We start from the raw sequence: 21999 nt of genomic DNA on the forward strand, positions 1-21999 counted from the left end.
TTTGATGCCACAGGGTTTAATGGTTTAGGGGCTTTGGGCTTTCGGGCAGTCATTTTAGGATTAAAGGGAAGGAATGATATTTGTATACATGATAAATTAGTCAGAATTTTCTTGCCAAGCTTGCCAGCGGTTCATATTAACCAGACAGTACTCCCTACCATACACAAGTATCGGAGGAAGTAACTACTTCAACAACAATTAAACAGAAATGTCTTTGAGAGATACACATAAAAGTATAATTAGACACACAAAGAGAAACTCAAATGAAGACATTCACGTATCTTCCGTATTGTCGGACTTCTCTTCATCGATGTTCATTGAAATACAGAGGACCATCTCTTTGGAACAACCTACTTCCATTACTGCAATCAGTATTGACAATATCGTTATTTAAAACTACATCTAAAAAGGACTCTAATTTGCAAAGACTAATAGCACTTCATTGACTCATTTGTGTCATTTGTACATTTATGAACTTTGTATTATGGCTTAGTCTTGAAATTTTGATGTTATGCAATCTTTCCTTTTATCTTTTTTTCTTTTTACGAAAGAATATAGTTATTTGATAGGGGAGGTATCTCCATAAGCCATTTTTGGCTTTTAACCTCTCCTGTACAGTGTTAAGAATTTTAATTTTCTTTTTCTGTCTTTTCTATACATGTGTATTTGCAAATATACCAAACTTAAGCGAATTTAACAGTTTATCAGACATCTCAATCTCAAAGTCAGTCTGCGTTGAAAAGAAGCTACACGACTGTGTTTCACATGAAATGTAAACCTCAAAGTGAAAAAGCACTTTTTAATTTCTTGGTTTGTTTTCTTTCTCCTCTTTCACCACCTCCTGTGATTTCTTTCTCTTTCTTTCCCCTCCTCATCATTCTCATCTTCTCTTCCCAGAGTTTCCAGGGAGCCTTCCAGCTTTTGTTTGAGTCAGGGGCCGCTTTGTGTAAACAGCAGCCGGGTTGAGGTAAGATAGTGAAGTTTTTGCGGTTTATATGACCTGACCAGTTTCTTACATCAGTATTCCTCCTCTGATAAACATGATAAAAATGGATTCTGGCTTTCTGTGGCTTTCTTTTTTTTACACATTTGGAATGATACAATACATAGCTATTCATTACATATGCTGAGTTTTATGACCCCAAGGCCAATGAAGTGATTTACAAAATCTTCTGTTGTTCAGTCATAGCATAAGTACTCATTTATTGAAACCTTTTGGACATGCAAGTTTGCTTTTTCAACAGCAGCAATAGACTGCCTTTATTTGGCTTAACTTGCTTCCTTGGCATTGCAGCGCAAAACTAATCCATTACATGCAGGGAGTGATCCAACACACAAATGATGTACTGTACTATTTGTGAAGCATGCCATTTTTTAAAGCCTCCATGCCGGAGACAGTCCTGGCTGAGGGCATTATGTTTTCGGGTTGTCCGTCCATCCTGTTCTTGTTAACGCTATATCTCAAGAACACCTTGAAGGGATTTACTCAGATTTGGCGCAAATGTCCACTTGGACTTAAAGAAAAACAGATTTGGTGGTCAAAAGTCATTGTGACCTCACAAAACATGTTTATGGCCATAACATAGGAATTCATACGCTCATTTTTAGTGCTATCCCTGAAAGTCGGGGGTTTCGATTTATCAGTTGGAGACCCCTCAATCGACTAAGAAGCCTTCAAGTCGAGCAGCCGAAGTTTGTTTTGGTCAGTCAGTGTGCAGTGAACTTGAGGAAATGTTTCGGTCCCCAGATTTAACTGCAGAGTGAGTGCTTCTAGCTTTCATGCTATTATCCAGCACAGGCAGCTGCAGACACAGAGATAGATTCCTGGTGGAGGTTGTTCCTGTACAGCCTCCAAAATAACGTTCTTCTGCGTAAAAGTGGTGAACTTTCAGCTCATAGCAACATAATACCATACAGTCTCTGGCTTTTATTTGATATCTAGTGTCAACGAAAAATGTTGTTGCACATTTACAATCCAATTTTATCATAGTTATCTTGAATACTATATAACGAGAACGTCACTTTCACACTGAACATCCTGATGATCCCTGTTAAAACTCACAAACTCTATATTAAAAAAAAAAGGAATGAATGGTCGAATATTCATATCGAACAGCCAAATCTGATTGAACTGATATTATTCTGAGCAAAGAATACTGGTTTGGTTGAAAGAAACCCTTAAGTCACTGAGTTAGATGTGAAAATATGCTGTTTTCCCAGTGGACAGAAACACACACACACACACACACACACACACACACACACACACACACACACACACACACCATTGCCATTAGTCTTTTGAATAATCACTGATGCTCACACAATAAACAGTCATACCATATGTACCAAATTCTCCAGAAATTGGTTAAATGACAAAACAATGAGAGTAATTTGTGATAATTTTACTCCTACGCCTTCCTCTAACGTACAGACACATTTTCAGGCGTATTGAGTTTCAGACAGCGCTATTGTGCTGAGCGGCTTTTGTCTCGAGGCAGCTGTAGGAAAATGTAAATCAGCGCTGCAGTCATAATCAACTTTGTCAAGGCCAAGACCAAACAAAAGTCAGCTCCAAGTCGTTTTGAAGACAAGCCAGTGCCTTCCTTCTGACCACTGCCACAACGGGGTGCAAATTTGTCAGGATTGTTATTGATAGTAAACTGGACTTTGTATCATACTTGTATTGGACGGAATTTCTCAACAGCATATAAATCCAATTTGAGGGAGCGTGTAATCAGTAGCCAGCTGGACATTCATCTATAGACAGCGGAGCAATAAAGGCAATTACGCCTGTGATTTCCACATAATTGAGACTTCATTTGTGTCAGTCTCAGGCAAAATAACAAGACCTCAAGAAAAATACTGAGACAAGACCAAGATAAATGAGGTTGGAGTCAGAGAAAAGACCACAGCTTTAGAAAACAGTGATTGCTAACAGCATGATACCCAGACTGCACTCGGGTCCGGCAGCAGGAGAGAATACAGTGAGGGCAGCCACGATGCAGCGGTGGTCAGCTGGGACCTCGTGTCCAAACATTGCCGTCACTCTCATCCTCTCTCCATCCCTCTCATCCTTTGCCGTATCCCTTCATCCATCCTCCCATCCCACTAAATACCCCGGCTGTTAGCAGGCATTAAAAAGCCATTCACACTGCTCTCATGTGCTTGGGTTGGCCGTCACCAGAGCTGACTACAGAGGCTTTGAGGGGGCCTGGCCTCTCTCTCCGTCTCTCTTTCTCTGCATCTCTCATGCACTCTCCCCCTCGTATTTTGGCAAGCTGATAAAATAGACTTGTGTTTCCATTCCAATACTCACTCGCTCTCTGTGAGCTTTTCACAAAGATCTAGCTTTTGGCTGTCAACAGTGGCACGCACGCCTGCACCGTCTGTCCGTCAGGCTTCTGCCGGACGCCTGAGGCGTTGACACTACTACCTGAGAGAATCAACAGCAGAAAAATCTATCAAAAACACGGGATTTGTTCAAGCCAATGCAGAACATTGCTTGGCTCACGCAGCGCTCAGTCCATATTTTTCGTATTATCAGATACTGTAAAGTTGCAGCGTGACATAAGACGCTGAGGGTTACATCCGTTAGAGACCAGTGGCAAGGAAACTCTTTTCACCGCTGGCGGGCACTCCATCAAGATAAAGTGTGGAACAACAGGGATGGATGCCATGTTTGGCAAAAACCAAATTCCACTGTGAACTCCGAGGATGCAGCCAGACAAAACCAGTGGAAAAGTGCCCTCTTAAAAAGTCATTTGCAAACTTGACTCACTTTGGGACCACACGTGTTTGAAAATAGAAACATTTTGTTCAGTTTATCATTTGGATCATCTTTCTAACAGAAATACTGTAATCTTTTTAAGTGTACTGTGGGCCCTTCCTCAGACAAAATTGAGACATTTGGAGCATTTATTGTGTTATGTAGCCTATAATGTTGCCATGGACTCATCCCTGTTTTGCCTGTATACGTTTCCATTTTGGCACAATTAAAAATTTGCCAAATTAGCTCCTGTTTGCAATGTAAGCAGATTTAGATTTAGACAACTTTATTAATCCCACCGGGGGCAATTTGTTTGGTTTAGCTTGCCCTGTAATCATACTGTGGGAAATTCTGCAGAACTAGAAACTGGAAGGTATTCTGCGTAATGTCAAACATTTACTGATAATCAACACAAGAGATAATCAGTTCAGAAAACAACAGGGAAATAAAGCTAGAGTCATGAAAGGCTTCCGCCAACTCACTGATGGCCTAAACTACAAACTAAAACAAAAATTGCAGCATCCAACATGAAACACAATGTTATGAACAGGCACATTACTCACACATTCACAAAAAGTGCAGTTTGTATTTTAGAAAATAAAACAGCAACCTACAAATGTCTTTGTCCAGCACTAGGCATGATGGGAGCTGTGAGCGTTGCTACAGTATATAACATAGAGTAACATGTAGACACATAAATAGATGAGTAATAAATAAAAATAAAAATAGAATAAAAATATGCTGAGGAGTTCAGTGGAGTAAAGGAATATATAAATGGCAAAAAAGTTAATAGTTAATCAATAAATAATATTTTAAAAAAAAACTGTAAAAATTGTAAAAATGAATAATAATGTGAAGTGTGGATGTACACACATGTATCTCTGGATTGCTCTGATACTGTCAGTTTTTAAGTGGATTTCTGGATATTTACTCGATGGACTTTGGCGATAACAATATCTTCGAAAAGTGTAAGTCACACTGAATCTAAAAATATGCGCTTAAGGATCGGTAATGATTTTATCAGGGCCATTCAGGCATATGTTAGTGTTATTTGAAAGAAGTCGTACCAAAAAAACTTTCACTATTAAGAAACTGTAAGTCTTTATAGCTTGTACTAGAAAGTATCTCAAATGTGGCCCAAACTGAAAGCCTGAAAATGACTCTTTTTTAACAATGAAAGACAGGCATGAAGGGGTTGGAGTATTTCAGGGCACAATATGGTTGCCATTCACATTGGGTGGTATATTATGGGATGCTGTTACTAGCCGAAGGCAGGTGGTCTGGCACAGAGCTGACAGGGGCATCAGAAACCAATAACTGTGTCTGCTTACACACCGACTTTCTTCTGCCAAGTTAAACTCACATATCTGTCTGTTCCCAGAGTTGACTTTAGCTCAGAAGACCACTGTTAGTTTAACGGACAGTTTCTTTCCCCTCTATTCACTGAATACCTCAAAGAATTCCTTTGGGAATCCCAGGACCCTTAGAACCACACAATGTGGGTAGTTTGTGTAAATGAACTGCAGTAAACCTCCCTCCATCTTACCAGTGCCCAAATCTCTCTGCTCATGTCTCAGCTCAAATCAAAGGTTGAATTAAGAATTTTGCTGGAGTCTTGTTCTTTTGCTCAAACTACAGATTGTACTTCCACATGTTCGTATGCCTGCCACCACGGACAAAAAGAGTGCAGACTGACACTCAATGGTTAAATATAAACCAAAATTCTGTTATTATATTGCCCGCTTCTTGCCTGAAATGTCTTCAGAAACATATTTTATAGCACTTTTTGGTTTAAATGTGAGTATTGGTAAACATGATGTAAATGCCATACCGTTTCCTGTATTGCTAAAACAAAGCCTAAAATCCAACGGTAAAACTAAGTAATGCTGATCAAATATGAACCAAGATTCTGTTACGGTTTTCTACTGCAGTTAGAAATTGATCCCTACCAGCTAGCTGCCATATTGTTTCCTGTGTCAAAACAGCCAAGCTCTTTTTGCGCCACCCGCCAGCGGGAGCGTCTCTAGGTCTGCTGTAGCACAGTGCATTCTGTGAGAAATAGTTTTTCTTGAGCAAAAGTGAATGCCACAGTCCTTATTTTCTGTTTTCTGTGGTCATTTTGTACTAATTTCAAAAGTATTTGCTTCTGTCTACTGCACGGACAGCCCAGTTTTATGAAAAGACCTTTTTTTTTTTTAGCAATGAAATACTTTAAAAGTGAATGAGTGTATTTCCTAAGCTGTCAAACTATTGCTTTAAAACCATCAGTACCCCTAGTTATAGGAAAAAAAGGTTTAGGTTGGTGTGTTGTGTGTGTGTGTGAGCTACAAACACACCATGAGAGGTATTGGAAATACCAGATCACACAATGAACAGTGTGTTCAGTGCTGCAGCTTAGCCAGGCTTAATGGCAGAAACCAAGATTTGTATCCTCAAGTGTCCTAAAACCACACTAAACCTCAGGAATATGTGAGTGAAGTGCAAACATAATTTAATTTAGCAAATGCAAATGAAGCGTTGAAAATCCGAGTATGGATGAATATGTTCAATATCCATGTGTAACTGCGCAGAGAGACTTGAGTGGTAGACGTTCCCCGCGTGCGCACGACAACAAATTTGTCTGCGACAAACTCGACTGCCCCACCTGTTCACCATTAATAAAGGTTTTACTCCATCAAACTGTTTCCCACACAGTCCCACATCTGTAATTCACACAACACACACATTCACCTCCTTCAGGCTGACATGTTTCCCTGCTAATCTGTTTGCACAACTCTGGTGTGACCACAGGCCAATTACACATCGTCACATGATGCACACCCACAAGAGGGAACCAAGAAGAAAAACGAGCTAAGAGCCACCCACTGAGAGCCCCTCTTTTCTGAACTTCTCCCCATCTCAACCCTCTTTTCTCCCCCGTTCTCCCTCTCCTCCTGGCTCCCTCACTCATCCCCTCCATCTCCAGCTCTCCCACTCAGTTTGTGGCTGTAATTACAGCTGCCCATCATTTAGGCTCTCCCTAAACAACGGCACCCCTCAGAGACCACGGTCCCACCACGACTCTCTAAGTAAATTTGATTTCTCATCTCATTTACGTTCCATAAACTCTGCCATATGTTGGATATTATATTTAAACTGTTGCAGTGGATGCCAAGAGAGCGTACGCCTTGGGAAAGGTAGAAGAACTGTGTTGGAAAAACTGCGCTGCTGAGTGACAGGTGAAATTGCCCGTGATGCAAGAAAGAAAAAAGTCCAAACCAAAAGAAGAGAGAGAGAGAGAGAAAGAGAGAGAGAAACTTCACAGCAGCATCTTTTGTGTTTTTTCATTGTTGTCTTTTTTCATTTGGCAAAGAGGAAACTGTTGAGTGGAGAAAGTGAAAGGTTTCCTCTGTTATTGTTGCTTTTGCTCTCTCCCAGTACCACCAAATTGAACCATTTTATTTTCCTCTCCTCTTTTTCTCGTCTTGCCTGAGTGGCGTGGGGGTTACTGCACTCCTCCCCGCTCCATGCTTGTCCCTGTTCCTCCACTTCTCTTTCTCATAATCCCTTTTTATGTTTCTTTTTTCTTTTGGTCCTTTCTCTCATGCTAGGGATTGACCAGGTCACATGTCAACGGCAGGGCAGCCAAATTCATCATTAATTTTTATTCCTTTTTTGTGGCAGATTGATTTGAGTTTTCACATTAGACGAGTGCCAAAGAGTTCAGTAAAGTATTTGGATATAAGTGTACTTTTAGTCACTAACTTGAGATAGTCAACTCACCATGAAGTGTAAAAAATACACAAAAGAATCTCCATGCACTCATCCGTATTCACTAAACCGCTTATGTTGTTAAGACCAAATTTTCAGAAACTAATTGACTCAGGCCTGTGTCGTTTCAAGGAACTGACAAAGTCATGTTCAACAGCAGTGCAGAGGGGGGTTGGGGAGGGGGCGACTGGGGCTTCAGCCAAAAGGATGGGGTCGTCCAGAGGGCAAGGACAAGGGCAACTGGCTCTCTCCGTCAATCTGGCTCAGGGAAGTCCTAATTTGAAAGGTGAAACAGAGGCCTGAATGCACAAATGCTTGAAATCCCATAAGCTACTAAGGGCAAACTATTGACCAGGGACTGCAGGGTTTAACGAATACTGCAGGAACATACATGCAAATGCATAACAATAATGTGCATCCACATTCATTTCTATGTGTTTCAGTCAATTGATAGATCCTTCTGCTCTGTTACAGGGAGGAACTTGGCCGGCTGAGTCTGCAACGGGAGGACGAAAGCACGCACAGACGGTAACATTTTTCAGCTTGGTGACTCAGTTCGCTTTGACCTGTGAGGTTCTGTGTTTGTGTTTTCACTTATCTGCGCAGTAATCGATCCCTGCAAAACTGTTTGTGCTGGTACCAGAACATCTGTGTCTGAAGTCTCGTTAATGGCGCTGGAGCCTGTCTCCTGCCTCTTCGTCTCCCTACCTGCTGTCCTTTCTTGCTTTCCCCGGCTGCCTGCTGGTTTGTCCGTCTGCCTCCTTCGATTGAGAGGTGTGTAATGGGCGTCACTCTACCCAGATAGATGTAACAGGATTTATGTGCTCCCAGATACATGTTAAAGTTAAAGTGAAGCCTTTTTTCATCTTTGCTGCTTTGAGTATGTTTTATGTAAAGCTTTTTTTCATTTACTGAAGTATTTTTTATTCATTTATTAATTTGTAGCAGAGTATCTAAACACCTTTCACACTATTTCTGCCTTTACTTAAAGGTCCAGTGTGTAGGGGGATACATTTGCAGAAATGGAATATAATATAGTAAGTATGTTTTATTTAGTGTATTAAGTGTATTAGTAGTGTATTTTCACCTAAAAATAAGGATTATTTTGTTTTTATTACCTTAGAACGAGCTGTTTATAGGAAGCATTTTGATGTCAGCCACTGTTGTTAGCAGCCCCTCCAAGACAAGCCAAGCAACTGACTTTTAACGTGGAAAATCACCATGTCTGTGTGTTTTTGAGAGGAGGAGACCTCTGCAGATAATTCGGCTCCTGTTAGAAACTCGCTGAATGTCTGGATCTTAAGTTATCAGGGAAAAAAGGTGAGCACACATTAGCAGGTGCTGGCTAGCAGCCCGTCTGCAAAAAGCCAAACAGCGTCAGAGAACAACTGAAATTTAACGTGAAACTGCTTTATTCAGTGTTTACGCAGGCTTTGATCAACCGATCCATTTGTTTTGGAGAGAAAGATTCTTCTGGATATTTGTCTCCGGGAAAAAACCTCCTGAGCGGTGAACACTCACCGTGAGATGCCACTAAATCCTACACACTCCTCCTTTAAATAAAAGATCTGAGCATTACTTTCTCCCACCACTGGCTATATTTCTGAACATGTAAGAAATCATTAGTTTACAAGGCCAAACAGGAATATCGACTGCTTCTTGACAGACAAAATGTAATGTTACTCCGGCTCACCTGTTTCATGGCCTTTCAGAGAGGTTTATGAAACTTTACTTTGGGCCAATAATGTCAGTGGTTGAAGCCTTTATGATTGCTGGGAATACGGATCATGGGAGAACAGTATTGCAGGCCGTGCCTTTAAAGCACTGCCAGTGCTTATTGTTCCTCTCAGCTCCCCCCGTTTGACATTTGCAGGGTTCAAGTTAAACGATTGATTGATCCCATTATCGTTATCCTGAATAACCTAGGTGTGACCCAGATCAGCACTTTTTGAATGACACCACAAAGTTTAAGTGTTTTTCCAAGTGTGAATATGCACCACCTCTGTGTGAACGTGTGACACACGGTATTAGCCAAGAAAATGACGTATATGTTCTGCACAAGTCTGACTGGATAAATAAACATTAAAACGCAGAACTGAAACATAATTATTTGACTTGCAGGTGAATGCAAGTACAAGGTAAATGCTGTGAAAGTGAAAATGAGCGTGAAAATGTAGGTTTTTTTAAGAGGGCGGGTACAGAAAGGTGAGAGGTGTAAGCAGAGCTGAAGTGCTCCGCTGAGTTGTGTAAAATGGGGACAAGGCGAGGGGGGCAGAGAAGACGCATGGGTCACATTAAATGCGGGTTCAGTTAGAGGGCGCTGCTAATGCTACCTAATCCCCGACAAGCCTGACTCAAACAACACACACACACACATACATGCAGTTGTTCTCTTGTGGCACTTATTTATGACTGTTGGTCAATGTGTGTGTGTGTGTGTGTGTGTTAGAGGTGTGGCAGTATGTGTGGCTGATGTCACAGGCAGGCTGAGACGCTGAGTTCATCTCGGACCACCGAGCGTCCGACATGGAAAGTTGCATGCCATGGCGTCATGGCGATCTTTTTCCATGTTCGCCCACGCTGGCCGATACTGATACGCCACACCGTTAGGTTACTTGTCTGGTGCTGCTCTTTCACTCTTTCAGTCTGTTAGCGCAGATATACTGTATTTTTATGGCCATTGAGCATTTTGATTTGGTTCCTTAGTGATTTTCAAGATTGATGGTGTGGGTAGAAATCAGTTCACGGTACTCACACGACTTTGTCCCATTTAGCACCAATTGTCTGTGTCTGTTTATGCCTTAAAAATTTCGCTACTGCACTCCTGAGGAAGAAGAACTCAGGATTTCACACTCATAAACAATCATAGCAGTACATGTTTGGAAGGCCCTGGCCACATGTACACCGGGGTATTCGAAGATAGCACTTTTTCTATCCATTTTGGCCTTTTGTTCACATGCAAACACATGGATTTTTGGTAACTTAAAACAGACATTTTGAAAAACTTTCCAGGGTGAAGATTGTCAGAAACACAGTGTTGATGTGTAGACAGGGAAAACTGAATTTTTAGCTTGTGACATCAAAGTGTGCAGCATTATCTCCTTGTGAGGTGTCACAAATGAACATTGGTCATTTTGTGCAATGGCAGACGTGACCAAATAGTGCTTGCTCTAATGTTGCTAACAGGACTTTTTTAGAAGTTTACAGATAAATGTAAAGTAAATTTTCCATCATATTGAGGAACAGAAGCATCAGAATACGCTAAGGAGGTCACTGCTCCCGGTACCCTTCTGGTTGGTGTGTTAGAAAATATCAATAGACTTGAGTATTATATCACTATGTTTTGTTACTATGTTTGTTACTATTACTATGTTTTGTTCTGTATTGATTTTTACCTGTTTATACTTTTTTCTTATTTATTTAAGAATTTTGCAAGCACTTTTTTAATTATTTTTTTTACTGATATAGGTAAATGCTAATTCCTTTGCTAAAACTGCTCAAAAAGTAGAGTGATGCTGTCGGATGTCACAGGGACTGTAATAAATACAAATGCTGATCACACTAATAACTTTTTTCATGCATTTGTTAATGCGTTCTTTATACTATGACAACTGTATACTTGAAATAAAATTTAAAAAAACAATACATCGCCTTGCTTACAGTATTGCAGTATATTGCAATATACTGAATCGTAATCCATTTTTTGATTCATACTATATTGCCAGATTATTGCCAATACACAGCCTGACCTTCCACGAATAGCTTTTTTTTTCAGGCCTCTGATTGGCCAACATTTTGATTTTCATCTATTTGTGTAGCTTATGGGTTATGCTTACATTGTCGGCTTTTGGTTTGGCCTGCTTTTGACAGCACTTCGATTGTGTTTTTGTATTTTCAGTTGGATGGGGAATTTTTTATTATGTGTATGGATGGAATTTATTTTTAGAAAGAAAGAGGGCTAAACCCCATTCTCATAAATTCCCGTGAATGTGTGGCCTCAGACTGTCCTTCAAAGAAAAATGACAGCTTCAGACATTTCAGCAAATGCCAAAAAGCACCATGTGTTTAAATTCAAATGAATTTTGGCTGTTGTCTGTTGGGAGCAAACGAGGACATAGTGTGACAGTCTATAGCCAAAAACATCTGCAGAGGCAGGAGGTCGGGCAGTTTGAGGGGTGTAAAAAAAAAGGGACTTTTTTTTGTTGATACTCCCAATAGCTTCATCTGCTTCCTCTGACACTCTGCCTTTCCATTTCCTGCATTATGTGACCCACTGGCTACCTTACTAAATTGCTAGCCTCAGTGGCCTCTAGATGTCTCTAGATGTGGCGTCCAGATTGTCGTTGCCTGGCAGCGGTGCTCACAACTTAACCACTTGAATGCCAAGCATATCATCTACACGGCTTCCCATTTCGTAACTATGAGCTCATTAGTTCCATTTGAATGCAGCACTAGTCCGGACTTTTGTGAACCATCCATCACCCCAACCTGCCTCCTTACAAGATCGCTTGGGACTGCTTCTTTGTTTACTCCCATAGGCACACTGGTGACGTGATTGCAGGCTTGCAAAAGCCGTGGAACATGTTCAAGATTTTGGTGCTTTTCGTATGAGCAGTTTGTGAGAACAGCCTGACTCAGCAGCCACAAAAACGATGGTAATATATTAAGTGGCTGGTAGATTTTGGAATCCACAAGTCTGAGTGGCAGGTGGACAAAAAAGTTAATTTATTTTATTTTAAGCTGCATCTAAAATTAAAATTGGATAAAAACAATCAGAGAAGAATGTAATATTTAGTGTTAGGACCTAGAGAGAAGCACAATCTTAAGAGGCGCGCATCACATCACAGATACATGCAATGATCCCTGGTTTTAGCGAGGCTAACCTGGTTAAACAAAGGCTATAGAACAACAACGTCCCAAAAGACAACAACATTCCAGAGGGGCCAAGCGTGGGTCTCTGAGGAAATCAGTCAGTCACATTCCTGTCTGTGATCAATCAGCCCCTGGCCCAGACAACCTGAGATTAACCTCAGCCGTCCTGGAAACTACCTGCCCTTCCCACAGAAAACAACCTCCAGCTCTGTACAATTTACTGCAGTTTCCCTTGTTGTGATGAGCAAATATGTAACACAGAAATATAATGTGTGTGTCTCTGAGACAACCTGCCTGCAGGACAATACTCTCAATCATCATTCACTGCAGTTCCCACTGTTGGGATGACAAAATAATTATACAGAAACAGGGCGCAGTAAGTGTGTGTGTGTGTGTGTGTGTGTGTGTGTGTGTGTGTGTGTGTGTGTGTGTGTGTGTGTGTGTGTGTGTGTGTGCGTGCTTGAGTAGGCGTTACAGCTTCGGCCCTAATGTGAAGGGAAGATGAATGTGGAGTGAAGATGGATCCACAGTGTGACGTGAGGCCGTTTAAGCAGAAAAGGAACGCTCATTCTCTCCACCGAAGGGAGAATGTGGGCGAGGGAAGGAGGGAAGGATTTGGCACATTGAACGCTAAAGTATGGAAGAGCGTTCCGACCTGCCACGCTTAACTCACTACCTCAGAGGCACTCAGCTCAGTGACAATGTGGTGGAGTCATTACTGCAGGTCTCTTAGGTACAGTACTCAGAGTGAGGAGGGATGTGACCTCGGTTGGATTCACTGGAAGCAGCGGGTTTATAGAGGAGCGCAGAGATTACAGCGAAGTTAATAGTTCACGGAAGAATTCTTCAGAGTGAAAGAAAAAAACTACTTTCCCTGCATGTTTTACTTCAGTTGCTCAACTTAGCACCTTCAACTTCACTTAAATGAGTGAATGGAGCATCTATCAAGAGTCATGATGGCCGTGTTGACTCGAATACCCTAGTTAACCCCTAAAAACTCAAACAAATTGGCTTTTTTTAATTCAAAAATAACGAAGACTGTACCGATTTAAGATGAAATAATCCAAATGAGAAAGAAAACAGTAAAAAATGACCAGAAAAAAAATTAGAAAAAAAGAGGAAAAATAATAAATAATAATAATTCTCTCTCTATATATATATATATACTGTACATGTATGTGTGTTTGTATTTTTCCTTTAACATTATTTTAAATATTTAATTACAATAGTAATGAATATAGTTCTCTCTCTCTCTCTTTTTTAATATAATTTTTAAGAGATCCCTCGCTATTCATCTCTTTTTTTTCACCCTTTACAAATTTCTTGCAAATTTTGCGGGGGCATTTTTTGCCAAATTGCTAATTACCTTTTCCCCCATGATTTTGACAGAAAAAAACAATTTGTTCACATATAAGGTGTTTAAATGCATTTAAAAGGCATCTGAATGCAGCAAAAGAAAACTGATGTCGATCCGGGCTTCAAAGGGTTAAGGAATAATCCAAAATTGTTGCGCTTTGTTTAAGTGGAACATTTCTTGTCTCTGCACCGCACCATTTCCTGCTTTCAAACTCAATCACAGCTTTAACAGTATTTTTCTCACATTTTTTGCTCACAAAATATGAATCCAGAAAAAAGAAATTTTGATTCATTCCGCTGCCCCTGTTTTCACAGCGTCCATATCCAGCCTCTCTGCCTCCCTCCGCCTCGCCGTCAGCCTGCAGTGTTCTGGCCAGCACATAATTGTCTAAGTGCTTCTGGATGGCAGCGGGCTATTTGGTCATTAAGGGGCCTATTAAGTCATTAGTGCAACAGTGGGACTGCCGTCTGCCTGCCGACAGCACCAGATGATCGGCCTGATACGTGTTGCCTCGCAGTTTTCCACATATTTGCGCAGGTAATTATAGCTTAGATGTGAAACACCCTCAGATGTCACGCTTAAAGAGGGGATACATGTCGCCAGCACACTTTAAAGGTAATCTCCTCCTCCCCTTTCTCCATCTCCACCTCTTTTTCCACTTGCCGTGTGTTCAGATGAGCAATAGGTTAGCAACGGGACACGCAGAGCCTCGGGACATGTCAGGGAGAATGATAGGGAGCGAGAGGGAGGGATCCAAAAGGAGCCAGGAGGTCAAAGAAAAGAAGAGCAGACAAAGAATCGCTTTTTCCATCAGTCAGACTCTGTGGCCAACACATCGCTTCAAACTCGCACACCCGTCACGGAATGTAAATATTTGGATATGGGTAAGGTTGGATGTTACTCAGTTCCTCTCTTTAAAGATGTCCTGTTTAGGTGAACACTGTCCAAAGAACACAATGCAAAGTATTCTGCATGATTTGATACGACGCATGAGATTCTTATTTTGATTTTAGTCCCACTGTTACTCTTAGCAACCCCTGCCCGGCCAGGAGACATTCACTACCCTGAGCTCACAATATTACATTCACCGCTTACCATAAATGCTCATCAAAATAGCCGCCATGTACAGCCAGAAACCTCTGGATCCCAACACAGTAAGGCATTCCTTCTGGATATGTGCTGTATTTTACTTTTACTGTTTTAAAATAATCAAATCACTCATTTGTATCCTAGGGCCATATACTTTATGAGGGCCAATCTGAATTGGAAAACCAAACACAAATACAAATCAAATTGAATATCATATAAAGTAATAAGGGCTTATGGGAAACACAGACCGCGCGGGTCTAAACACAGTTGAAGGGAATTTCTCTGGTCCAGACAGACAAAACTTTCACTTTATGACCACTGTGTGTAAATTTAGTGGTTGCTCTCCCAGCGCTGTGCACTTTTCACTATAGATTTTCATGCATATATTGGAAAAACTAAATGTCGTATTATTTTACCATGAAGAAATACATTGTTGTGATAGTTTAGCCACATCTCCAGGCCTGAAAGTGCCCCACTGTAACCGCAGCATGTGTGGAGCTGCAGCGTCAGCACAACACAACGCCTCAGCCTGCCGCCCCCGCTAGAGAAGGGACGACACAGGAGGTTAACTGATTGAAATAGACATGTCAGGCTGTCACTGAAGCTGTAAACAGAGGACGCCCTCCTGCTGAGAGGAAACTGGAGTCTGTCACCTACCACCCGCCCATCCCTTAAAACCTTAACCTGCTGCCCTCTCTTTCTCTGAAGCGACAAAACTGGGGTGTGCAGACAGTCCGCCATCTCTTCCTCCTTCTCCGTGGCCCTTTTTAACCCAGAGACCCTGAAATACTGCCAGGGCAAAGAACATTCATTATGCTGCCTTTTTTTTATGCAGAAACAATCAGTCCTGGCATAACGCCACCCCTGTGTGTGATTTTAGATAGCATGCTGGCATTCCAGAGGCAAAAGAGGCATGATGTGTAACACAACAGCGTCACTGGCATGGTGACATAATATACGCATCACAATGACTTAATATGGCAACATTGAACAGAGGAAGGTCTGTACGCTTCAGCTTCCTTTACAGTTTTTTTCAGTGAGATTTTTTTTGTGAGATACTCACAAAACCAGTGACATTTTGAGCTACATGCTCCTCTTCAGACATTTTGCGTTAACATGGCAACAACAACTTACCAACCTTATAGTTATATTGCGGTTGATGCTGTTCTCTGCTTGTGGGATAAGGAGCCTTTGGACCTCATTGTCTCCCCAATTTTCGGTTGTTATTCTTCTTCTTTGAGTTAGCTGCAAACTGCTGCTAACCGCTTTTTAAATGTGTTAGCATTGTCAAAATATTACGCTTGTTCCCTCAGCTCACACTTTTTTGCCGGCGTAGCTTTTGTTTCATTATTGGGGGGGGACACATATGAATTGAGGGGTTTAGGGGTCCTCCACCAGAATTTTTTTGCACGTCAAACACTTAACCTATATTGCTTAGTTAATCTTAACCTACATAACCTTACCTAAAACATATTTCACGAGTATGTAAACCTTTGAACCCTGAGCAAATTGGAAAAAAAAATGCAATGAGCAACTTGGCAAGAAATATCCCGCAAATGGTTGTCATTGTCTGATTGACATGATTATATGTTTAAAATTATTTTTCAGAATATTTCTAATTTCTTCAGCAGTTTTTTTCAAGTCATTACCTTTTTTTCCTTAGGTTGCTAGTTGCCTTTTTTAAATTTATCTTTTTAAGAAATTAAGCCAATTTTTCCAGGTTTCAAAAGGTTAATCTTCTGCATTCTGGTGCACTAATTTACAACTTTTATCATCAATTTGTAAATCAATTTTATTTTGTCAAAGTAAAGTCCTCTTTTCTAAGAATAACTTTTATGAATTTATTGGGAGGGCCAAATACACAATATTTATGTCCCTGTGTTGCCTCCAGAATCTATGCCTATGGTTTTAGCAGTGTTATTAACCAGCCTCAGCCTGGTCAGGGGTTGGGCCAGGTACTCTATGAGACCGGGCGCTGCCTGCCTGCTCAGCAATGCTCAGACTGACCCCAGCAGACTGCCAGTCTCCTTACCGCTCTGCTGCTCCGCGGCTCCGCTACCACCTCCCACTGTGACCTTTGACCCCTGCCCAGGAGACAGGCGCCACTGATATGATGTAATTTCTCTCCGACATGGGCCAGTGGCCTCGGCTGCAATGCGACCCAGGGAAAATAAATATGGGTGTTTATTTGGTGGGAGTGAGAGAGGCCCACAGGCTGGAGCCACGCCAGAACCGTTTGTGCTCCACATCTTAACTCCAAAAAGTATCTAGGTGTAAATAAGCCATTGTGGTTTGGTGCTGTGCAGCATAAATACATGAGACCTTTTGATGCTGAGACTTACGAACCTGCTCAGTTTCATTAGATACAAAAGCACCTTGAATCGTCTGATTAATTATTACCTGATGAGTCATGATGGTAACTCACTGATCCGCTCTTGAGGGAAGAGGCTGTGCAGGAGTCACCACTTGGAGCTGTGCATCCTCAGAGCCGACTAAGCTCTGGCCAGCCGTTCCCACTCGCTGCTCAAAGCATTCACAAAGACATTGGTACTGGCCAGCCCGCCCAGCTGTCAGCCTACATTGGCCTCCAAAGAACTGGAGAAAAACCATGCACCGTAACCCGCCTTTGTTTCCACAAGCTCTAAACTGCCTCTCACAGAGACATCCACACCTCTCTGTGATCTAAAGAGACCATAGAGAGGTCTCAGACAGACAGAGCTCTTGTTAGACCACAATGGTCTAAAGTGGGCTCTGGCACACTTAACGTCTCTCCGACACTCCCACGCTGCCACCAACATCACCACTACAAACTGAAGAGCATTGAAACACCAGCTCCGCCTCCTCCCATCCAGGAGAGAATGAGGTCACAGGTACCTCAGTAAACTCAGACCAGTGGCTTAAGACCACCCGTCTACCTTGTGGCTTGTCTCACTGCACTGGCACCACTGGGACCAGGTGCCGATGAGAAACCGACATTGTTACAGATGATGAATCACCAGCTTTCACCTTTCTAAGAGCCTCTTGGTGAGCTCAAAGTTACAGGATATTGTAAGCAACTGCTTTTATTGGGAACAAATAATATGTGGCCCGTCAGGGTTTGGAATCTTTCCCAACTCCCTTTAAGCATCGCTCATGTTTCAGATTAGTGTTAGCGGTGAGACGATGCACATCCCTACATGTTCAACCCCGCCGCTGCTTTTTGCACTTCTTCTTATTCCCCAGTCGGTCTCTATCTCTGCCTTTCTCTCTCCGAGTCTTACTTCTCTTCCTTCTGTCTCCCGCCCACACATTCTCTCTTCAACTCTCTACCCATTCTTCTGACCTCATCCTTGTTACAGTCGAGCATAGAGGGAATCAATCAACCATAGTGTTCAGATTAAATCACAAATTATTATAATTGAGAATAATGGTTTCCATGTCAGTTTCAGTTCAGCTCTGAATTGTTCTCATGCATATCTGGAAACGGAGGGGGTTGGAAGCTCGGGAGTCCAACGCCGCCTTCACTCTAGTGGGGTGAAATTCAAGTTATCCATGATCAAATTTTGACTGGATTTCCATGGCAATAAAACTCTTATCTGAATTTGAACACCTGTCTTGTAAAAATGTTATCATCCACTGTAAATTCAGTGCTTGCTCTTTTCCCTGAAGACCAATAGCTTATGCTTATTACAGTGCAATAGAAGTTCTCAGGAAACGTAAACACAGCTTTCTAAAGTTGGACACTCCCCTGCTACTCAATGCTGTTAGGATGAAATTTAAAACAGTGTTGTTTTTAGGGGCAACTGCCGAGCAGTGCCACACTAAATACAGATCTGTGTTAGGGACTGTTGGACTGCTTTACAGATGGATAAAAGGAGGCATGAATCCCTTTAAGATAACAGAAAAACAACACGTCTACAGGACATAACAGACTATGCAGATTGCAAAACCCTCCTAACAGCATTAGCACGTCTCCTTTTTATTGCTGAGAGGCACGGTGAGCCTTGCAGAGCTTATTTCTAGGGGCAGTAAAGCTTCCAGGCATGTGCAGGGCATGCAGTGGGACTTTGACAGCGTAGTTAGGAGGTGCTGATGAAAGGGGAGAGGCTGGGAGTCCACTGCCTCTCAAATTAGCCCCGTAGCCCTCCGACCTGTCACATGGAGGCTTAGGCACTGCCAATGTGCATGTATAGAGCTTTGCATGCGCGACTTCGTGTGTGGTGTGCCGTGCATGCACAGCACATGTGCCTGGTTGTGAGTTCTGCATAAATACTGAGATGTTTTTCCCTCCTTAATGTAGATCAAAGGTTGCATCTGAGCATAAATTAGAACCGAGCATCCTCTGCGTGCTGTCGAGACTCATCACAGATTTTTGTGGGACCTCCCACAGTTTGAAAAATGGTCTCCAGCCTCCAACTTAGGTGACCTCCAAATGACTAATTCTTTAAATAGAAGCATGTTCCCTTAATGTCTCTATCATCACACCAGATATTAAAGATGGATACACTCCCCATGTTTTGCTCATCAAGTAATTAGGTTATTTCGTTCATCTCCCAGTCTCCGATTACAGCACTAGCCCTGCAATACCACAGAGGGCCAGACAGTCAGTCTGCATTAATGAAAGAGAGAGCTCTCTGCTCTTCTCACCTTCTCTAATCTGTTCTGCATGTGCATCGCTCAGCCTGACACCCTCTCTGCAGATTCAGCTGTTGAGTGTTTGTTTAGTGAGGTGGATGGACATCCATAACCGTAAAGCTGTCTCCAGCAGAAAGGTTTTAATCACTTTTTTTCCACCTTATATTGTCCTCTCCCAATTTCTCTGATGCTTGTCACGTTGCAACATCCAAAATCTTGTACTGTGGTTTCTAGAGCTAACTTGTCTGAAGCGCCACTTTACTGTAAGAGGAGTGGTACAGAATTAGGCATGGGCGATATCACAGTATGACGATATACCAGGGTATTTAGAAACCCTGACGGTGTGATTTAAAATACCAACAAAAATATGGACCCTCATCTTTCTATTAACTTCATACTGGAGAGGCTGTATTGAGGATGTTTTGCATGCAGTGCGCATCACATGCCTTGGAGATTATGGCCACACTGCATGTGTGAGCAGTGTGTGTTCACATTGGCAGCGTTTGTTGTTGCAGCACTACTAAAGAGCTGCCTACTGTTATAACTACTGTATGCAGCCACTGCATTGATAACAATATGGTCCTGCACATTTCACAGTAAAATGCCTTGTTTCAGCAACTGAGGGGATACTGTCGACAGAAATGTTGTCAGGGGTTTTTTTTGGGGGAAAAAAAAAGGAAAGGTTGAGTAAAGTAGATAAATTTGTATTTCCTCATGTCTGTGACGGATAGAGACATTGAAACTGTGATAAAAGGAGGCATGGAGTCAATATAATTATATTAAAAGCCGTGCATGTAATGTGGAAAAAATCCAATTCAAAGCGGTGCACTGGTACTGTCATATACCGTGTATCCCAGTGAAATTCCAGGAAGGTATGAAAAAACAAATACCACCCAAGCCTATACAGAATCTTACATCTACTCATGCCCCCTCTAGGCTTGTTCTTGCAATTTCCCCAGCTATTCCAACTGTGCACACACAGGGAATCAAATGCAGAAAGGAGAAAATAACCTCCTCTTACCTGAGAGAAGTTGAGCCCGTTGAGAGGGTGACACTGTTCCTCCACCCGCTCCACCGCCCCTGTCGTCTTCCCCATCCTCTCTGCCTCTTGAGCCAAGAACAGGTCCAGCACAGGCGTCCCCCTGGACCGAACGTCCCACTCCGTCAAAGAGTTCACCATCAGCATCACCCACACTGGTCTTTTCCTCTCCCAGTTCCCTGCAATGGCGTTGAACAGGTAGTCAGCGTACAGGCCTCGGCCACGCTGGTCAGCGGTCATCCAGTAAGGCATCATGTGTTTGACGTAGTCCAGGTGGCGTTTGAGGCGGCGGTATAAGTCTCGAGGTAGCAGCGTCTGCAGGTTCTCCCCGTGGGGCAGCAGCTGGCAGCTGGTCAGCTTGGAGATGGTCAGCGGGTCTGTGAGGTCCAGCTCAAAAAACACGTTGCGGCTGTTGTGAAAAGCCTGCTTGGACCTTTCGGGGATAAAGTCCCAGACTCGAGTGTAGGGCACGTGGATGGTACCGAATAAGTAAGAAGGTGGGTGAGGAGGCGCACGCTTTACTCTCCACAGGAAAGAGTTCATGTCGCTTTGCTGTGGAAGAGGCAGAAAAAGGAAAGAAGAGAGGGAGATGAAGATTTTGAGAGCAAAAGGAAACAAAAATACCAGAACCATCATCTTAGAGCGATTCAACTATAGCTGACACATTTTTCCTCTATTGTGGTTTACTGGCTCATGGGCTCGGGTCAACAAGTTAAAGATTGAAATACCATTTTGAGATGACGGCAGGGGAAGTCTAGTCAGCTCTGGGCTGTGCTGCGAGGGCTTGCCGCTGTGGTGCGGGCAGGGGGTTTATAGAGGGGCCTCCGAGGCTGTAAACAGACCCCCGTGTATTGTTGAGGTGCATACCTCAGTTGCCAAAGCCTCATTCGGCCTGGGAAGCATTTTGAAGGCTACAGTGCAAATATACTGCACTGGAGCTCATAAAAGCCAAAAGCTGAAAGAAACCTGCTCTCCATTCTGACCCCACTGTGATACTTTTGTTTGTGAACTTTTTTACACCAGGCGGGGAGATGTTGGTGCTGACAGCCTTAAGTACGGCACTGTTTTTGTCCGCTATATGGTTTATATTACAGGAAGTGTTTGTCTAGTGCGGTTATCTTTATACAAAACAATGTCACAATGGATATGAAATAATCACAGCCATTCTAAATGAGCGTATTTAAAATATGTTTCTTGTTAAGTGCTCTGCAAATGTGCTGCCCATGTGTCACGACTTTGATGTTGGCATTATTCAAATATGAAAAAAAATTAACTTCTATAAACAATATCAAACTTCTGGCTTCTGAGACACAGTGTAATCAGGCATTTGAGGGATGAAACCCATTACAGTAAAATAAAGTTATTCTTAGAAAATGTTTACTTCTTAAATTTAATCAAGATTTCCCTTCAGCTGTGTTCCAATTATGCTGCGCGCTGCCAGCGCTGCCTTTGTCAAATAAAACGTTTCTGCCAAAACGCCAGTGAAGTCGTCTTGTGGGATGTTCTGTT

The 21999-nt window shown here is 42.3% G+C and overlaps 1 protein-coding gene across 1 annotated transcript in view; it reads right to left on the reverse strand.

Moving 5' to 3' along the window:
- Positions 1-21999, reverse strand: part of trabd2b (TraB domain containing 2B) — an 83626-nt gene that overhangs the window by 59586 nt on the left and 2041 nt on the right. The window contains exon 2 of the mRNA XM_042484051.2: positions 20473-21042. Coding sequence (XP_042339985.2) covers positions 20473-21042 — 570 coding nt within the window. The remainder of the gene's footprint in view (positions 1-20472; positions 21043-21999) is intronic.

This window comes from Plectropomus leopardus, chromosome 5 (assembly GCF_026936395.1).
Source record: "Plectropomus leopardus strain MGB_pleo_1.0 chromosome 5, ASM2693639v1, whole genome shotgun sequence".
NCBI lineage: Eukaryota > Metazoa > Chordata > Actinopteri > Perciformes > Serranidae > Plectropomus > Plectropomus leopardus.